This window comes from Chinchilla lanigera, unplaced genomic scaffold (assembly GCF_000276665.1).
Source record: "Chinchilla lanigera isolate Chin_1 unplaced genomic scaffold, ChiLan1.0 scaffold00009, whole genome shotgun sequence".
In the NCBI taxonomy this organism is placed as follows: domain Eukaryota; kingdom Metazoa; phylum Chordata; class Mammalia; order Rodentia; family Chinchillidae; genus Chinchilla; species Chinchilla lanigera.
The window spans coordinates 32,846,509-32,865,902 of NW_004955410.1; the positions used below are offsets into that span (position 1 = coordinate 32,846,509).

Consider the following 19,394-nt stretch of genomic DNA (forward strand, 5'->3'; position numbering starts at 1 on the left):
TTTTCCTTTGTATGAAACCCTGTAATGAAGTCCTTCCTCCTCTGTCACAGTACTGTGAACCCTGAGGATAGGGATGTCTGCTACTCATCTATGTACCTGTACACTAGACATGGAACCTAGCAAATAGTAGGCACACAATGCTTGTTAGCAAAACTGACTGCCAAGTGCATGGGATCAATCCCTGCCCTGACCTCCAAGAATACCTATTTCCGTGTCTTTCCCTGAAATCAGGCTTTAAAGCTATACACCCATTTCAAGTTTGTGTTGTTACCTTGTACATAGAGCCTCCTCTCTAAAAAATGCTTATCACAAAGCGCATGCTGACCATGAAGTATGTGCTCAGTAACAAAAATGCAGATGTGAACAAATGAATTTAAGCTTCCAAAAAACACCAAGACTTCTATCTTTTTTCTGTGCATAATATCATGAGCCATAACTTTTCTGGTTTAAATTTTGATAATGTTAGCTTTAGGGAATTTCTGTTTACTTGTAAGTTGTATCATCTCATAAAAGTGGTTGTATCATCACAGCAATGAGTGAAGGGAAATTGTGAAGACAAAGATAAAAATTTAATTAGGAAAATGAAAGCTCTTATATCCCAGCATAATAGCTACGGTGGCTTTTAGTGGGCTTTACTGAGGTAAAAGAAGAAATAAAATCTCACAGTTGTATGACCTGACATGAAATGAGAATGACCAGATGGTCCAGAAACCCAAAAATAGTAATACTCATCACTTGTAGAATCTTCACAGCAGGAAAAGGGGTTTAGTCACATCACACAAAGGCAATGATGTCAGGAGGTTGGGAGGTCTGACTCTTTTTCCCACACACTCAGTGTCAGACATAATGAGGATCAAAAGTTGAGATTATAATATTTGGTGAATTTCAGGAGCCTGGACAATTGTGCTTTATTTGCAACAACTATGCATGTGGGAAGGCAACCCCTTACTCTATGAGCAACTGCTAAGTTGGTTTGAACAGGTGTCATGAAAGATTGTTCCCCAAAGCACGTTACCTTTGGGCACCTTGGCTCTCCATCTCTCCCGATTGATGTGCACCACCTCTGTCCAAGTGGCTTTAAAGCCCTTACAGTCAACAGGGATGACAGAATTATTGATGGGGGCACTTCCTTCTGACCCAGAGCTCTTGACGCCTGATCGCTTTGCATCTGATGAGCTGATGTTGTTCAAACTAAAGGACACAAAAGAATTATACCGAAAAGGAGCATTAGTGTTTAAAACTCTATGCAGTGAGCATGCCCAAGAGAAGAGCAACTAGTACTCAGACTCATTGTCATAAAATTTCCAGGTCATGAGATTTGCAATCATTGTATTTTCTATATGTGACAGGTGAGACAGTCTAAATTTCTAGCAGGGAAAATATCAGTATGATCTTCAATGTTTCTAATTTTCTCCTCTGCTGATTGGTCTTTTCTTTTTTTCCCCAATAATGAAAATTCCCTTACACGCATTTTCTCTGTTCATGGAAACAAATTAATTTGAACTTGGACTTCTCACTCCATAGTTCACCCACATGCTTCTACACTGACCACTTTTTCACTTTGGCCCTTTTCCCCTCCAACTCTCTCCTTCTTCTGGGCTCAGGATCTTTTTTGACCCTGGTTCCCTAAATAAAGGAGAAGGGATAATATCCTTATGTTGCTTGGAGAAGGTGAAGAGATATAGAAAGCTTATAGACTTTGCACTTGGTCACACAAATGACCCTATTTTAAGTGAATAGGACCTTAAGCATTAAACATAGGTGATTTTACAAAGTCAGAAAGTACTATCCTTCTAACAAAGTATCTCATGCCCTAAGTTCACTGACTTAATACAAACCACTAAGTAATGATAGAGGTTGACAGGCTAAGCGGAGAATTTCAGCCAGTGCTTAAGGAGCGATGGGACTCTGAAGCTTGGGGCAGGGGCTTCTGTCCTCTCTGTTAGCATTCTTAACAGGGTCCATCCATCCTGAGCATCTCAGGATCCCACTGTCTTAACCTTTCTCTTAGCTTTCCCTCTCCGTTTACTTTTTTTCTGTTCTCTTCTTTTTTCTGTTCATTCTCATTTATGATGAAGCCTAAGTTTGGCCTGGAGGAGGAAAGGCATCATCGTAGTAGAAGTAGCAGCAGTAATCATAGGAATAGTGGTGGCAGAGTAACGGTGGTAGCAGTGGTGGTAGTAATAGGAGTGGCGGTAATATTAGTAGTTGTAGCAGTAGCGGCACAGTCAGTAAAGACTAACTGGCAGCTTTATTGTTGCTAGCAGTTCCTATGTGCTAGAACCTGTACACACACACACACACACACACACACACACTCTCTCACACACAACTCATTTGATTTTTCCAGCAAACTATGAGAATTATAATCCACATTTTCTCAGATGAGGAAATTAAGGTGACTGAACACATTCTGGTTTTTAATTTCTGTACTTAATTCTCTTCCTGAATGTAGACATTAAAGTCAGTTTTATTTCTTGTAATTAAGATGTGTTATGTACAAGAACTCCCCACAATAAATGTAATTATTATATACTGAAAATATGTGCTTATAAAAACTTTTTAAAAGGAACAAAGAATAAGCAGTCAAAAAAAAAAAACCACTGATGGGAGATGGAAAGGGGGTTCATCAGTTTTCTGTAACTGTGACAAAAATATATGAGAATAGTAACTTCAAAAAATACCCTTGATCAGTGTTACTGTCTTGGAACAGTGGGTGAAGGCACAGCAATCACTGCTGTTGGTAAAAGCTGGGGGAGGAAGGGGCAACAGGGACCTGCTAGTCCTAATTTGGAACTTGGTCACCCCTTATATGGCAGCCTGGAGGGCCCACACAGTACAATTTCTTTTTTTTTTTTTTGGTTTTTCTCCAGTACCAGGAACTGAACTCACAACCTTGCGCTTGCCAGGCAGGCGCTTTGCCGCTGAGCTAAATCCCCAGACCCCCACACAGTACAATTTCAATTCCTCTGAGAAAAGGCAAGAGGCAGAGAGAGCCCATATAAGAAGGAAGTAAGGCAGGCATTGTTATGAAATCCCACCACCATCCTCAGGAAAACTATCCACATACGCAGACTGGACATTAGCCCCCTGTACTCTTCACTGACCTAGATCGCCTCTGTCCTGTTCCAGCAGTCTGGGAGGTTTCGTCGATTAATGGACTCACGATCTTTTCAGTCATGTCTGTGAGCACAGTGAAGGTGGGCTCCACGATGAAATCAATGAAGCCTGTGGAGAGACAGCAGTGCCTTAGAGGAGCTCCAGGGGACCTGGAGCCGTTTCATATTTTCCAGTGGAAACAGAAGTGTGTTTCCTGTCTTTAAAAATGTTCATCTACACAGGAGCTCCAGATCTGTTTAGCAGTGGATTGGTCTTACTTATTTCATATATTCCTTGGATGTCATAAGTCAGTTCCATTTTTAATACTTAATCATTTTATGCTTTTTAATACATAATTCAGTGAACTGCTTAAAAACACATATTCAACACCCGCTGCGTAATAAGCACTGTGATAGGAATTACATAAAAGACTAAGATGAACAACAAAACCTGCCTGCCCTTGAGGAGTTTATATGGTTAAATGAGCACAAGAATGACCTGTCGGAGTGTACGGAGAGTCAAAGGAAAAGCCTAGATGCAGGCTCCTGGGAAGGGAGGGGGCACTTTTCCTTTCCTCAGAAAGCCCTGGGAGCAGCTTCATGGACTTGTGATGTTTGAGCTGAGCCTTCAGGAATGGTTTTGGAGAGGAAGCTGTGACCATAATTTGGGGTGCAGAGGGGTGGAACAGGTAAGGCAGCAGACGTGAGAAAGAGTGAAGGAGGCGTAAGACAGATGACTGGCCTTAGGAACTGTGGGACTTAGGGAAAGAAAGCTTGGGAAAGCAGGTCATCAACACTGCAGGGACAGAGGGTCCTTGGGGGCTGGGACTTGAAGGACACTAGAAGCCTTTGAATATGTTTGGGCATCAAAGTAGCAAGATTTTTCAAACATTCTTTGGAAAAGTTAATGGGTCAGGATGGATGAGAAGGGAGGGAATAGGAAAGGCTGAGGATGGGAAAATCATGACCAGAGCTACTACAATAGCTCAAACAGAAGAAAAGTGGGAACCAGAGCCACTGCAAGGTGGGAAATGAAGGAAGCACAAGTGCTTGCCCTGCAAGAGGTGGGACTACCTCTGTGAGATCCATCCAAGATGCTCCAGCAACGAAGCGGCGACTACAGGGCACTGGGAGGAGTAAGAGGATGGGCTTCCATCTGCGGAGGTACGGGACACACTGGGTTAAGACAGGCAAACAACTGAAGGAAAAGCACTAGAACCTGGGAGGGCAGGAACCTGCTACAACCAGAGTTGTACCTCTGCAAAGTCACTGCACTGGACAGGTAGCTGAAGGTAGGATAGAATGATGATCTCAACAGTGGAGCCCCCAAGTGCTCTGCAGCACAACAGTTGAAAATATTTGAGCAGGGATAACATGGATGGTGGCAATCTGGTATGAATGAGAGTTGGCAGGAAACTAAACACCAACCAAAGGAAATACTGCCCATCCCCCTCTGAGGTGGGTATGTGGAAATGTAGATTGATTGTTGCAATGCCTGAGGAGGGGGCAATAGTGAAGGATGATAAAAGATTCACAAGTAATTAATAAAACAAGAACTGAACCAATCACACAACCACTGGTTGAACCAACCAACCACACACACACACACACACACACACACACACTCACACACACATATATTCTTACAAGGAAACACTGATGATAGCCAAATTTGTATTATTATTAACTGCAGCAGAATTTTGACCTCAAAATAACATATTCGATGATATAATTTTCACCCTTCCCCAAACAAAACTCCCCATGTCCAAACCAGAACTACCTCATCAGCATTTCCCCCAGTGCTTGTGGATGGGATAACGATCTAACCACTTTGAATTTTGCCTTTCCATAAGCTTTGTATGTATCCAAATCCCTTCCACCTTATATCCCATCTCTCTTCTGGAGAGTTCCTGCTCCCACCTCAGTTCTGCTGTTCATTGTTTCTGCCCTGAAGCCCTATAGGAAGCATCCAACTGGTTTCCTCAAAACCAGTCTCTCTCAAAACCTTCCACTTAATCCTCCAGGCTACTGCCAGAGAAAAGTTTATAAAACAAGGAAGGGTAAGCAAACTTTTTCTGCAAAAGACCAAATGGCTAGTTAGTCTTTGTAGGCTGTATCATTTGTATTAAAACCAGTCAACCCTGCTAATCATAGAGCCAAGGGGGCCACTGATAGTAAATAGATAAATGGGCCCAGTAGTGTTATGATAAAACTTTATTCATAAGAACAGGTGGTGAGTCAGATTTAGCCCACGGGCTAAAATATGAATTTATGCATTTTAAGCTTTACATAAAATTATTTAGATATGTTCTTATTTCTTATTGGAAAGGATATGCATGTGCTATTCTTAGCACAATATAAAATGTGGACTTGATCTTCCCCTCCAGACACGTCTCTTCCTGCATCCACTCCCTGTCCACAGCTCCTGCCATATGGAGCTATTAAAAATTCACTGGCTGTGCAAGGCAAGTTTTAATTTCTCCCCCTTGTGCATGCTATATGCCTGGCCTGGAATGCCTTTCTACTCATCCCCAACTCAACTCCTACATGCATCATTTTGTCTAAAGCAATGCCTGGTTACTTCTTAGACTGCAACTCAAATATTACCCCTCAATAAGTCTTTGTGGAGAACGAGGGACTAACAGACTACACATTCTGTTCCGTATTCTATTGTACTATCTTCCAAGTTCTACCTTAAAACCAGATTTTTGTTTCCATAACATCTTGCCTACTACCCATACCAATTTAATGTCTTTGAAAGCAGGTACCATTTATAATTTGCCTTTGTCTTTAACATCTACTTTAATGCTTACCAGTGCCCAACATTTAAAGGGGATTCAAAATATAAAGAAACAAGCACTCAAAATAGATATAGAATAATCAGTGAATCCTTTTAAATTTATTTTTGAATGATTTCAGATTCTTCAGAGGTGTATGTGTGGCCCTGGTACCCTTTCCCACACCTGAGGATTTCTGCCATGCTAAATATTGGTGACCAGCAATACAAAAATTATCTTTATGAAAATAAGTGCTTAGAAAGCAGGAGAGGGAGGAAGAAAAGGGGGAAAGGAGGAAAGAAATCAGAAAGGGAACATTTTAAAAGAAGTAGGGTCATCCAGAAAATGGGACTGCCTGCACACAGGCTGAGAAGAAACAACCATGATGAGAAATGCCATGGCAGTTCTCAGTAATACACGTAAGATGAGGAGCCCAAAGCAGAAGGCGCCTCCTGGAAATGATACTTGTCATCTCCTTGTAAACTTGAAGCCTCTTTTACTGTCTGCAGGTTAAGACAGAAACACCAGAGTATCCCCAGGAAGCAGCTACATTCTAGAGACGAGCATAAAGCGGCTACATCATCCTAAGCAGCTAACACCCTGAGCGCAGCATGGCAGTGGAGCTGGTGACTCTTTCCCCAGCCGAAGAATTGCTGAGAGCATCTGAGTTTCCTTTTACAACTTCTCATCCGGTGCTTCCTTCCATTCGGTGGCTGGCAAACACATACCTACTTGAGACTGAGCGACCATGGTGGACTTTCTGTCACACAGAGGAGAAAAAGGCAGCCCCAGCTCCGCTTCTCTATCACCCTAGAAAGACAGAAGACCACGGTAAATTTAAAAATAGCAGGCTGAGCCACTCAGATTTTATTTACAACTTCAGCTGCCACTTAGGCCAATGGTCTTTATTTTAATTATTACAATTACATTATATAACATGTCCTTATGGGGCCTGCTCCTCTGCATAAAAGATTCCAGGAGGCCGAGCCCTCTGGGGTGCAATCATTCCATCCAATGCAAAGGCTCATGCTGTTGTGGACAAAGCCGCACCAGGTAGGAATAGAGTCTCTGTGGAAGAAGAGGCAGCAGACCATGTGTTCTATGGTTTGCAGCCAGCACTGTAATCAGAATTGCTGCACCTTCCCAAGTTTTCCTCTGTCTACCTGTGACCTTTCTGTGGCCACTGAACCCTTCCCAGCTATGGGTAGTAGCCAAATCTAAAATTAAAACTGGATTGATTTGGCTTTGTGTCCTAAAGCTGCTTGAAGCCACATAAAACTGGAGTATTTCTTTGTTCTTAGCCCCAGGACTCAGTCCTCAGTGAAAAGTAGAATAGAATGAACCAGAAAGGCTGGGCATGGTGGGGCCATGTCCGTAATCCTAGTACCCTGTGAGGCTGAGACAGAAAGGTCACAGCCCAGCCTGGGAAACTGACAGACTTGGTGAGACTCTGTTTTTAAATAAAAAATAAAAAAGGTTTAGGGGGTGTGGCTCAGGGTATAGGTCCTGAGTTCAATCTCCAATTTAAAAAATTTAAATCAGGCATGGTGGTGCATGCCTGTAACCCCAGCACTCGGGAGGCTGAGGCAGGAGGATCCTTTTGAGTTCAAAACCAGCCTGGGCTATATAAAGTGAGCTCAAGGCCAGCCTGAACAGTACAATGAGACCCTGTCTCAAAAAGATGAAAAAAAATTTTAAAAATAAAAACTTTAAAAAGAAGTTAGGCAGGAATAAATAAAATAATATATTCTGACCAATATATTCTCAGTCTTCCCCAAAGCATCAGTGAAATAAAGACTATAAATAAGTACTACAGAAAGCCTGTTGATGGGGATATTAATTACCTAATTCATTCATTCATTTATTTATACTTTGTAGTACTGGAAAGTGAACCCAGGGACTGCATTTCTAATGCCCTTTATTTATTTTTTATTATTCTCAATTTTTGTCTTTCTCAAGGACATGTTTTCAGTGCACGATATTTACATTCCTTGCGGGGAGTTGCTGCATGGACATAATAGATTTTAATTCTTTTTACACCCCTTCCCCTCCCCTCCCTCACCCCTCTCTCCATCCCTTGGTCCCCTTCCCGTTTGCTAAGACCCATTTCCCTATCTCCGGTTATCTTTTATTGTGCTCTTTATTTATATTTTGAGTTTCTCATGGAGAAGAAACCATGAAATACTTAAGCTTGCATGTCTGATTTATTTCACTAAACTTGAGTTTGAGACGAGATCTCACTAAGTTGCCCAGATGGGACTTAAGCTTTCCAACTGCTGCCCCGCCTCCCCGAGTGCTGGGGCTACAGGTGTGTGTAGCACGCCTGGCTGATGGACACGCTTTTTACAAACATGAAGCAGAAGCTCAGGACTTCAGCCACCCCTGCAGAAAGGGGGAAGATAAGTGACTCTTCCGCTTTGTGTGAAGCCCTGCTTTCATTTCACCAAGAAAGAACTTGCAAGGCACAGTAACTGAGACTTATGCTTGAGTCCTGCTTTTCTCCTGATTGCTGTGTGATCCCAGTAAGGTGACTGTCCCTTCCTATGTCTCTGTTTTGTCACCTCTTAAATATGAGATAATAACCCCTACAAACTACGGCTATCATGAGGATGAAATGGGAAAATTTGCATAAGTTAATTTTAAAAAGAGAACGATTAAGAGAACTATCACTGTTCCCAAACAGGCAACTATTGCAGTCAGATTTGAAAATTAAAGGTCAGATTTGAAAATTATTCAGTGATTTTTGTTTCACTTAATATACTCTAATTATAATAAATATTGCCAGTAAGTTAGTAGAAGATAAAAGGTTATAACAAGCTCCCATGAGGCCTAGTGAAAAGAATGGAAAGCTGTTTCTTTTTAAAGCACATTACCAAGAATGAAGAAAGCAGCTCACATGTGCACAAAGTCCACTGAAAGGACAGAAAAGGAGGGGCATCTGAGGAGGCTGAGCAGAAGGTCAGATGGGAGATGGGGATGTTCGAGGGCTTCAGGAACAGTACTGAAGTAGCTCCATCCTTTCTATACCCTTCTCCAGTACAGACACCCACACCATGGGACACTGGGCTTCTCTGATCCCAAGTATGTGCTGATAAGAACCACTCTATTTCTTAAATAGCATGAGGAAAATAACTTCCTTTTGAGCTATTTCCAACAGGGCAGTAGGAAGACATAGAAGAATATTTTTGATATAAATTCTAGTATTCTAGATAATTTATTTTGGGATAGATCAGCTACAACAATGAAAGCCTTTTTTTGTCTTCTATGTGACAGGGACACAAGTTGCTTTGTTGGTACATTTTAAGGGGGCAGGTTGAGAAGTGATGAACAGTCATTACTTGACTGTTATACTAAGGTATAAGCATGAATTTGGGGCCAGGGATATAGCTCAGTGGCACAAGCGCCTGCCTGGCAAGCATAAGGTCTTGAGTTTGATTCCCAGTACACCCACCCACAAAAACAGCGTTAGTTTGGATTTTATTATTGAAAAGTTGCATGGTATTAAACAACTTCTAAATCCACAAATTTGCCCATACTCAAAGCTATATATCATGTACACTTTCTGTATTTAATTGAGCTGAGCAAACTCAGCTATTAAAACCCCATTTTAAAATAGCAGTCACTGAATTCCCTTTGGAATACAGATACATTTATGAGTTGAAAAAAATGTGCCATAAGTTATTTGGAGGAATGGACATTTGTTGGTGAATCTAACTTGGCAGGTCACACAGTCTATCTACTAAGGCTTCACAGCTACGGGTCCTTGTGGAATTATTCAGACACACTTGTCTTTATTGAAGAGATCAACATTTTCAAAACGTTTTGGTTGTTACAAAGGAGTTTTAAACTAAATCATTTTTTTCTTGCAAGACAGTTCAGAAAAATAACTACCATTCCAGTGGTGGGTGTGAAGATAGCTCCAATAAGTCACATGGTAGGTATGAAGAAGGGAGATAATGCATATTTGCTGAGTCAGTGAAAAGACTAATTTGTTTAGAAACACTCAAGTTCCTTCGGCCATCCTGGCATTTATGACAGGCAAATTAGAGAGAAGGGAGCTATTCACTGAACTCCCAAATTTCTCCTTCACCTCCAGTTCACACAACAGGTCTACACTGCCTTGACTCTCTTCTAGTTAGGTAATAATACAGCAAGAAAAGAAAGTTGTGTTACATCCAGTTTGCACGTATTGAACCTCCTGTAACTTCTACCTCTCTATGCTCTTCCTCCCTTTACTGGCTTCATGCAGACAAGCACTTTTGGAAGTGTTACAGGCAGTTGTCTCTGCTTATCAAAGAACCTGCCACTGGTCAAGAGATACGTACTTGCTCTGTAGTTTACACAAGTGTGATAAACTTCCGTTCATGTGTACTGTTATATATTTTTAAGTTTATTTGTTACTTCAGTTATATGTAAACAAAAAGCATTTCAAAAGAAAAAAGTTCCTCCTGAATTGGAACTTCACAGGGAAAATGGCATTTATCAATATGAAATCATCAAAAGGCTTGCATGTAATATTTCAAGTGGGTCCTTCCTAGTGGAATGAAGGAAAAGTAATGTCAGGAGTCAACAAAAAAATCAAGCTGAGCAAAAGGCAGCAATGTACACTCTCTTTCTCCTGCCAAAGAAAGTAGAAATATAATGTATGAGAAAAGCTTTGGGAATTTGATAAAAGACGGCACAGTAGGTTTCAGACGTACTTTTCAGAAGCCATGACCTCAAAATTAAGGAGAATGAGAAAAACAGAAATGCAAACATGAACACAAGGAAAAAAATCTGTGGTCTAAATGAGAACTATATGTGGAAGGGTTGCCAAATACTGTAAAAAAGAAGGATAAGGAAAGATGCTATGAGGCTGAGTACAGGATAGATTAAATCACAATCAACTGTACAACTGCTGCCCACTGTTATTTTGGAAAAAGTAATGGCTAACACACACACACACACACACACACACACACACACAATCACAATCACTTCTAAGGAGCCACATAACACACTAGGGATAGTCCTACCTAGACTAGAATACTACTGCCCTGGTGTGTCCATGGTACAAATCTTCTGTAAATAGCTGGTTCAAAACCAACATATTTCACTCAAAAGATGGTTAATGATAATAAAATGAGAAGGAAGGAGGGACAGGAGAGGAGAAGGAATAGCATAAAGAGAAAAGGAAAGAGGAAAAGAAAGAAAAGTAAGCGAAAGTGAGGATAAGGATGACAAGGAGAAGAAAAGATGAAAAAGAAGAAAAGGAAGAAGGAAGTAAAAGAGGAGAAGAAAGAGCTACCAGCAGCAAACAAAAATAAAACAAAAAAATAGAAAAAAAGTAGAACTAAAAATGTGAGAAGGTACCTCAAACAGGGGAAAACAGGCTAACTCAGTGATTGAGCACTTGGTTAGCATGTGCAAGGTTCTGGTTCAGTCTCAAGAATGAAAGGAAGAAATGGAGGCAGGAAAGAAAAAAGGGATGGAGGAAGGGAAAGAATTAGGGAGCAATTCAGGAACGGAAGTCTGAGTGTGTGCGTGTGTGTGTGTGTGTGTGTGTGTGTATCAGAAACATGGTGTCACCAAGTAATGACCACATTTATTTTTATGAACAGAAAGAAATTCTTTAAATTATCCAAAACAAGCTCAGAAGACCAAGTGCTAATGGAGCACAGGACAGTTGTAGCAAAGATAGATAATGTCATGGCATTAATGAAGACTGCACTGGAAGCGGTACAAAGACCTGTTCTGATGAAAATGTTTGAGGGACATGGAGGTCAGGAGTGGAAAAGCAGACCACCCAAAGGGCTAGAAAATTCTAAGAGAAAGAAGACAGACAATCTATGAATAGCTGTTTGCCCTAGTAATATAACTAAACAAGTAGAAAATGAAGACACTAAATGATTCTATCAATGTAAGTTGAATCTGTAGAGGAAAACAGCACACCATGTGCCAAGAAAAGCTCATACAGAACAGTAACTACTGTCTCTGGGCTGCTGAAGAAAAGAAATAATCCTTATTATATATATTGAATTTGCACAACAAAAATTTTTTTGAAAAATAAATAATCTTTAGGCCACAAAAGTGAAAAAATCATCACTTATGCATGGAAATAATTCCTTCCTGGCTTCAATCTCTTTATAGCCACATTCAAGTACGGAAGACATGTGAGTGATAGTGAAAACGATTTTAAGGAAAGATTGATCCCAAAACATCAGACCCAAACAAACTTGGCCCAGGTATAACAGGAACAGAAGACCTGCAATCATACAAATGTGGTTTCCATCAGTGCTTCTAGAAGAAACCATTTAGTCAAAGTGCCCAAACTAAATAGGGCCAGGACAAGAACTATTGGAGAATTATGCCTTTTATTGAGTCACATTGTTTCAGGTTGTTTCTGTAAACAACATGTAGTACATAAAATAGAATACTTGTTTAAAAACTTAGGAAAACTTAGGAATAATATAACCAACAAATAGTAACAAGGAGTTAGTTACTTTATAAAAAAGGGGGGGGAAGGTATTGAGAGGCAAGGCATAACTGGCCTCTATATCTTTTATAATTACAGCAAAAATATATCATTTAAGTCTGGTATATAAAGTAATAGCACTATATTTAAATAATCAAGGTACAAACCAGAAAAACTAAGTCAGTAATAATCATTTAAATTGGGTGTTGGGGAGGAGATGGGGTAAGTGAATGTTTACTAATTTTTATCAGAGGGAGACACTGAATACTATCTAAACACACAGAGGATTTAGTTGTCATTAATATGTTAATTACTAGAAGAACTAAAAAGAAAGATGAACTTGAGTCATTTGTAAGAAAATAGATGTACCTTGAAACCATAATGGCAAGTGAAATAAATGAGACACAAGCTTAAATATCACACGGTTTCTCTTACATGAGAAATTCAAACTACAAATAAAGAGCAAAAAAAAAAAAGATAAAAGTAGGGAGATAGATCTTTCTCAGATGGGAAGGTGATCAGGAGATGGAGGAAAGGGAAGAAGGGAAGAGTGGGGGAAGGGATGAAAAAGGGAATTAAGATGCACTGCATACATGTATCAACTTCCTGCAAAGAATGGAAACACTATCTACTCCAAACATATTGATAAAAATGCCATTTATTATTTAAATAAAAATATAAAACTTACAGATCACAAGAAATTTATAGTAAAGGAGATGGCAGAGATAATATAGTGACCTACTTTTAAAAAACACATACAAATATATATATAGTATATATATATATATAAATACTATATATATTTAAAAACACATGCAAATATATATATCTTTAAATAATAAAAGAATCTTAGACTGACTTATTTAAAAATTCGATTATATATGGTGTTTAAAACATACCCAAGTCAAAGTGTGTCTGAAAGGTTAAGAATCAAAAGGTATATAAAGACAGGGTTAAATTCTTAATATGAGACATATTTTAATTCTAGGAAAAGCATTAAAAGAGACAAACGTGTGGGGTTTATACTAATAGGGACAATAAACTGTAAAAATCTAAGAACCAAATAACAGTCAGAATTTAAGATGCAGAAATTAAAGTGCATTAAAAAAATAATAAAAATATCTGTCATAATACCTCAGAATTTTAAAAGTGATGTATAATGACATTATAAGAAGGTAGATATACCTGATGCTTTAAATCCATACTCTGCAAATAGGAAATAAATCTACTTTTTTTTGATTGGTAAACATTCACAAAAGCTGATTTATAGTAGTTGATACACCAACTTAAAAATAAGCTGCAAGGGGCTGGGGATTTAGCTCAGCTGCATAGCGCCTGCCTGGCAAGTGCAAGGTCATGAGTTCAATTCCTGGTATCGGAAAAAAACAAAACCAAAAAAAAGCTCCAAACAATGAAACGTCTTTGATAAAATTTCAATAAACAAAAATTAATTCCAAAGGAACCAGTGAAAAATTATAAGCAAATCCCTCTATCTGAAGCAACTGTGGACAAAAGAGAAATCAAAACTAAAATTACAGACTACTTAATAAATGATATGATACTACATTAAGAGATTCTCCATAATAAAAAAAAAATGCTTGCTTTACCATTTTTATACAAGCAAAATTAAAAATAAAAGAATTGAGCACCCAATCTGGAGAATTAGAAAAAGAACAAAGTAAACTAAAGTTAATAAAATAAATGAGTTAATAAAATAAAAAGGATATTGAAGGCATTATTAAACAAAAAAGAAACAATAAAGAAATTACCACAGAAATGACCTTCAATACATAAAATAAGTAAAAATGAAGAAATAACCACAGACACAGAAGAATGAGAAAAATTGGCAGAAATATTTGCAAAATATAAAACTACACAGCAATAGAAAGGAAATGAACCATAACACTCGCAACAAGATGCATTTACCAAGAAGGCAAATTTACACTTCTTTAAAGTCAGCTTTTTATTGAAAGGCACCCTGCAGCGCTGGCTTGGGTTTTGTGAAATATGGTTCTTAAACTGAAGATGTAACATACTCTTTTAGCAAAGCAGGGAAATTCTGGTCCATGTGCACGGAGGCTATGCCCTTATTTTGAAATATAACCCAACCTTCCAAATACAATTTTTAAAAAGACTCCACAGTTGCATTGAGATTTCCCATTTGAACTGTCTAATTTAAAATCTACTGTTAAGAGCTAAGGAAACATTTCTCCTACATGGGCTACTCAGTGTGGCTCCTGACATCCTGGTTAAAATATTAAGTCAATAAAAAGAATTTACTGAACTATAATAACTGAAAAATAGTTCCAGTCTAGTGATTCCATTCCCAACAGGCAAAAAAAAAAAAAAAAAAAAAAAACCTTCAATATGGTTATTTTCCTATTGCCTCCAGCACACTTTCATTCAATTCCAGCATATGTGTATGTGCATGCAAACAAGTTTCTTTTATGGAGAGGAAATGTTCACATATTTAAGTAATTCATATTTGCTTTCTCATAATTCATAAAATGAATCGCTTCATGTATTAAATTTATATCAGCTTGGATCTATCCTTTGGCTGCAGACAATATTTCCAGCTGCAAGTATTATTACAAAAGTTGTATCAAAGAAAACATATGACAAAGAGAGTGGATATTGCAGAAAATTTTCTCTTTCCTATTAGTGAAAGAGCTTTTGGGAAAACGGTTCAAAGTAAGCCCTTAGTGAAGGATGCAGGGTGTCCTTGTCTAGACACGCAAGGAGGTCTAGCTCCCTGCCAGCCCTCACGCATACCCTTGGGTTCGCTTTGAGAGCTATAGGAGCCCTAGCAGTGACTTTGCAAGGGAAATAACTGTATGCAGAACAGGCACTTGTTGGTGTATTTGCAGAACAGCTTTGGGGTGCAGGTGTGTGTGTGCTGTGCATGGTGCTCCCTGGACAGAGAGAAGGAGACAGACACGTGGCACTTAATGCTGGAAGGGCCATAAAAATTGGTCCAACTTTACCCTAAATCATGTCCCCTAAAACAAAAAACCAATCACAGATAAAACCATAGGGCACTACAGGATGATTTTACTACCCGTTGGCCACAAACTGGTTGGAAATAAAACTGCAATAAAGGGTCTCTGGCTTTTGTTTATTATGCTGTTAACTCTACTTCAGCTTCATTACCAGCTAACGTGTATAACTCCAGAAGAAACAAAATACATACAGATGTCTTCTACAATTTCTTCACTCAAAAGGGAATCATAAGAATAAAAGTAATGAAAGGAGTAATTCACTTCCAAAAACCTAGTAACCAGTGTGCTATGGTTTGACTGTGGCCTCCAAATTTCACGTGTTAGAAATTTATCCCCACAGCAATATGTTAAAGGCATTTGGAGGCAAAGCCCCTAGGAGGTAATGAGAATTAGATAAAATCAGCACAGTAGGGCTCCCATGACAGTATGAGTGGCTCTATCAGGAGAGGAAGGTAAATCCCCCTTCACAAGTATGCCTGTTTGGTGATGCCCTCCACCATGTTATCACGTGATAAAAAAGCCCTTACCAGATACCAGCCCCATGACCTTAGACTTCCCAACTTCCAGAACCATGATTTAAATAAATCTATATTCTTTACCGATGATCCAGTCTTAGGCATTTTGTTATAGTAACAGAATGTGGAGTTTATCGCTGGTTACTTTAGGCGATGTAGCTGAGCCTCATATTAACTAGTAATTTTTTAAAGCAAAACATACAAAGACAACACAACCTGGAATTTAAGATACAATTAAGCTTAAATACAATTGGAACAATAGTGTCTACTGATTCCTGACTCCTATTCGCCTCACTTAGTTCTGGAATTTTATATCATAGGCATGTTCCCTTGAAAGAAGCAACCCAAACAATTATGATAGATACATGAGTTAGGGATTAACAACTTAATCCCACAAGGCAATGCCAAATAAACAGCATTTTGTCAGCTCATTAGGGGAATACAAAGGAAAAGGGCTCCTTGAATGGCATTTTGACAGAAGAGTACAAGAAGGAGTCACTTTCTTCCAAAGAGAAATGTGTAGAATAGAAATGCATTTTATCATGGTGGAGGATCAAAATTTACATAAGATTCAACAACATATAACTAGAAACAGAAAAATAGCTCTGAAACCCCACTCCCTGAAGAAAATTACTATAATCTCAGCAGTCTCTATCACAGCAGTCTCTAATACAGCAGATCACAGTGGTCTTGACAAACAGCATGGCAAAAAGGTACCTGTCTGAAGAACTCTTCCAGGAGGGACATCGTCCAGCGGTGGTGCAGGTCCCAGGCCTTTGCCGGATGGCTAATGTCTGCTGTGTGCAGCATCAGGGATAAGGCTTTGGGCTTTTCAATCCTGTAAACCCAAGTAACCCAAACACATGGTGACCACAGTCTAAGAACTACACTGAAAGTTCTACAAATCATTAGTCTTTCTAACACCTTACATTCCCCCATCTCAAATCCAATCTCATTATGCCAAATAGAGGAATGGGTATTATTTCATTCTGCTCCTGGGATGCCCATGGTCTTGGTCTCCCTGTTTATGACCTAAATACTTCTGATGCAAGGCCTTTTATGGAATGGCTACATCATTCAAGAAGACAACAAACACCCAAGAGTCACTGATATAGCTGTGCTTCTGCATGACAGAGATCTTTGATGACTTAATTTCCCATGGGGGAATAGTTTAATTTCTAATTGGGGCAAACTATTAGCAGCCCTATTATTTATTTCAGCTCTGATAAGAACACATCTCCATGTTAGATAGGTATAATTTTCATGTTCTTTCCTCCAAACATCACTACTTCATGAAACCACCGAATAAAGCGATGCCGAGGGAGATGTGGTAAAGCTAAAGTACAACATGGACAAGAGCCAGTTCAAACACAGGTAGAAACACGTGACGTCACAGGCCCACTTACGCTTCTGGCTGCTGCAGGGCAGTCTTCATTGCTTTGATTTGTTGGAAGTGACAGGACATATCGGTGGCCATCACCATCTCAATTACCAACGTTCGAAACTCCCTTTCAGGAACACCCAGAGGAAAAAAGGATGGAAGTTTAAAAAAAAAAAAAAGAAAGATAAACGTTACTTTATTTCTTGCCACTTCTAGTCAAAATCAGTTAATTATTTCTGACATTGGTAATCTAATTTGAGCCTTTATGAGAGCTTTTTATGAAGAATAAATGAGGGTGAAAGGTTGAGGAGATCATTTATTAGGAATATTATACATGGAATACATATGTGATTTGGAAAATTAACTCACAGGACAGATTCCAGTGAAGCTGAAAATTGCACTGAAGTCCTCCTTTCTCAACTGAATTCAAAGTTATCAGAAAGAATTGATTTGAACATAACCCTAAAGGATAGGCTGATATTATACTTTTGGGTATGGGTATTTCACCTATTTAAAATAGATTTAATTTAAAAAATTTATAGAAAAATTGAGCAGACAGCACTGTCTCCATATACCCCCTCTCTTATGTAAGTACTAACATTTTATATTAATATGGTACAATTGTTACCACTGATGAGCCAGTATTGGTATATAATATTATGTAATGCAGTTTATATTAAGGTTCACTACACAATTCTACAGGTTTTGACAAATGCTTAATGCAATTTATTATTACAGTACAGCACAGTACAGAATAAATTCAGCACCTTAAAATTCCCAATGCAGCACTCATCACCCCTTGTTCCTCCTGATAACCACTGATCTTATAAAGACCTTGCTCACTCGGTTATAGATGCTGACAAGTCCTGAGATCTTGGAATCATCCAGTTGGGGCTCCAGGAAAGCCAAGGGTGTGCTTTCAGTACAGACCAGCAAAAATCAAGGCTCAGGAAAAGTCAGTGTTTCAGTTTAAAGACAGTCGAAAAAATTCTCTATTACTTGGGGAAAGGGAGGGCCTTTTTAGTTTCTCTGCCCATAAAGTGATTAGATGAGACCTATCATATTAAAAAGGGAATCTACTTTCAGACTCTACTCGTTTATACTATGTTAATCTCATCTAAAAACAATGGAAGACAATGTAGGTACTGTAGTTGTTGTGTGGTATTCCATAAAAATCAGGTAGGGTGACATACTGATATTCTCACTTTCCTCTCCCAGGACTCACAGCTGTCCTTATGCTTGATTATATGAAACGTTCCCACAAATCCCTAAGGCTCTGTTCATTTTGAAACATTTTTTTCTCTTAACTTCTTAAAATTAGATTATTTCCAACAAATTTTAAAAATAACTTCAAACATATTGACCTCCTCTCTTCTCCATCTTGCTATGCAATAAATTTTTTATTTGATATTATTTAAATTCTCCTATGTCCTTCTATTATTTTTGCCCTTTTAAAATTAATTACTCAAACGGGAATGTTACCATCTAATAAGATTGTGAAAACATATACTCTTACCTTTTTCCTGATCATTTTTATATTTTGAAAGTCTACAGTTAGAGAATGCTTATTATGTTTGCTAAATCTTTCATGACAATTTTTATTATCAGAAAACATTCTTTATCCTTGGCAATACCATTTCTGGGAGTTCATTTTATCTAGTTTTAGTATCAGCACTGGAGTCTTATTATGCTTATTTTTTGCTATATTTTATACCTTTTTACTTTGTCCTTGTGTCTTTATATTTGAAGTATGTTCTTTGTACCCAGAATGCAGAAAAGCTTGCTTTTTTAATACATTCTGAATTTACCATTGAATTAGAGTGCTGAGGCTTTTAATGTTTAATGTAATTATTGATATGGTTGGATTTAGGTCTAGTATGTTGTTTTCTGTTTGGCCTGTCATCTTTTTTACCCCGCTATAACATATCCTCTGGTTTTTGAGATATTATTCTTTTTAGCTTATTTTAACTTACTTAATGAATTTTCCCCTATCTTTAGCTAGTACTGTTAATTTTTCAGTGGTATCGTAATATACATTCTTAAGTTTTAATCTACTTAGAGCTAATATTGCATCACTTCATGTAAAATGTAAAAGAAAAATCTTACCACAGTATAGGTTCATTTAATGCCACTAACCCATCTTTATGTTATAGTCTTTATATGTAGCCAG

General features: G+C 38.5%; 1 protein-coding gene across 1 annotated transcript in view; it reads right to left on the bottom strand.

Annotated features, from left to right (window-relative positions):
- The window catches only part of Pde1c (phosphodiesterase 1C, calmodulin-dependent 70kDa), a gene marked incomplete in the record, with an annotated part of 467,041 nt that overhangs the window by 55,789 nt on the left and 391,858 nt on the right, over positions 1-19,394 (bottom strand). The window contains 5 exon segments of the mRNA XM_013510635.1: positions 1,016-1,191; positions 3,108-3,228; positions 6,604-6,685; positions 16,561-16,681; positions 17,250-17,351. Coding sequence (XP_013366089.1) covers positions 1,016-1,191; positions 3,108-3,228; positions 6,604-6,685; positions 16,561-16,681; positions 17,250-17,351 — 602 coding nt within the window.